Here is a 1,800-nt window from a genome sequence, read left to right as displayed (position 1 = left end):
ATATATATATATATAAGCGATTTTAATTAAGAGAATGTTGACTGGTAAACGGGGAATAATTTGTCTACAATTTTTCATTCTGCTGAATGAAAATACCTACATTCTGTACCTTTTATTGTAATTAATGAAATGCCATTTACTCTAACTTTCACTCTGGCAAAAAGCTGAAGTAAAAAAGCACAGGCTTTTAAACATCTAAATTCAAAACAATTTACATCATCATCAGTAGCCGAATATTTCCACCTATACAATACATAAATATAATGGACTTGCATGCTATGGGAAACCCCATAAAGCAGTATTTAGGGTTAATGCACATATGTACGTGCTCAAATTAATATCTATACAAAAAAACACAAAAATAAAAAAGGAGCAGCTGTACCTTCTATTCCCATGTTCCAATCTAATCTTCCAAAAAGGCCAAATCTTTCCACAAAAATCTCATATAATCCTTACTTTTAAGCGTATTATAACTCGTCAGCAAATGCACAAATACTAGCTCCAATTATGTACACTGAAATGCTTATATAAAAGTAAATTTATGCAGACAGTGTTGTACCTTCTCATATACTACCAAGGCATTAATTCAAGCTAGTGATCCGCTTCTTTTCTCCTTCTCAATTTGTTCACCCTAATCAGAAGAGATCTGCCAAGCATCCATTCCACTTTCTCCCCTTGCCGCTGCATGCGGCGGAGCCGGTGCTGCCGAGAACCCCTCGACCACCGCCTGCTTTTCCGAACGAGAAGACCCCGTGTGATCCGCTTTGCAGCTGCCAATCCTCATCGAATCAGCGTCCGCAGACGTGCCGGCGATAACACTCCCGAGTTCTCCACCGGCATACCCTCCCGGCGGCCACTGACATAGAGCCATCGCTCGCTGCTGTTCTTGGAGCAATGATTGCAAGTTGAGCGAAGAAGTTGGACTGCTCAAAAAGAAATTTTGGTTTTGGATGGTGCTAGTTGAAGCCAAGGTGTTTGATGAAATGCCAGCGATGGAACCAGAAACTCCAGTTGCCTGCCGCTTCTGCGCAAAAGGACGAAGAAGGAAACTTGGGGTTGAGGAGGAGGATGAAGAGTGGTTAAAGAGGTCGAGACGAGGCCGGGAGAAGAGGGATGACGTGGCAAAAGGAGGGGCAGGGATGCCTGTGAACTCTTGAACCATGGCGCGGAAATTAGAGGTATCGGTGGTGAGGACTGTGGTCGGAGCGCGGCGGGAGGCACGCGAGCGTTTTTTAGAAGTTCGAGGAGCTGCAGCGGAAGATGACGCGGGGTTGGGTGTGGAAGAGGGATGGTGAAGGGGTGGCGGCGGCGGCGGAGGCCAGTTGGTGGCGTCAAGGTCGGCGAGGAAGGAATTGGAGGGGTAAGAGGGGAAGGGGTCGAAGATTAAGCGAGATGTTTGGGGGATCGGAGGAGGTTGGGGTGGTGGGAGGTTGAGGAAGGAGGAAATTGAGTCGGGAGGGGGACGGGAATCGAAGTCTTCGAAGTCGCCGGGGACGGCGCCGCCGGCGTTAGAGGACTGGAAGCTTTCGCTGGTGGCTGAGTCCATGGACATGTGATAAAGTTTGAATTTTGATGATGGTTTTGAGATTTGAGAAGGGATCTGGGAAAGGAGAGAGGGGAGAGATGCTGCAGAGATGGGAAGGGGAGGTGGGCCAAGAGGCTGGTGAAGGAAGGTAGCCAGTCATGCGCTGATAAAGAGAATCGGATTAGTGTCTGATTTTACAGACTTTGGGATTCACAAATGCATGCGGTAACTGGGATTTGTGGCTTTTGGATAGTACATTATTCTTAATTCAATTC

At 46.8% G+C, this 1,800-nt stretch overlaps 1 protein-coding gene across 1 annotated transcript; it reads right to left on the bottom strand.

Annotated features, from left to right (window-relative positions):
* Positions 1-220: 220 nt before the first annotated feature.
* On the bottom strand, positions 221-1,740 carry LOC110035266 (protein piccolo-like). Its single transcript, XM_020739498.1, has one exon. The coding sequence runs from the start codon at positions 1,550-1,552 to the stop codon at positions 632-634; it is 921 nt and encodes a 306-aa protein (XP_020595157.1). The 5' UTR covers positions 1,553-1,740; the 3' UTR covers positions 221-631.
* Positions 1,741-1,800: the final 60 nt, after the last annotated feature.

The sequence above is a fragment of the Phalaenopsis equestris genome, unplaced genomic scaffold (assembly GCF_001263595.1).
Source record: "Phalaenopsis equestris unplaced genomic scaffold, ASM126359v1 Scaffold197059, whole genome shotgun sequence".
NCBI lineage: Eukaryota > Viridiplantae > Streptophyta > Magnoliopsida > Asparagales > Orchidaceae > Phalaenopsis > Phalaenopsis equestris.
Note: the sequence above shows the minus strand (reverse complement) of the source record. Positions and strands in the feature narration are given on the sequence as shown.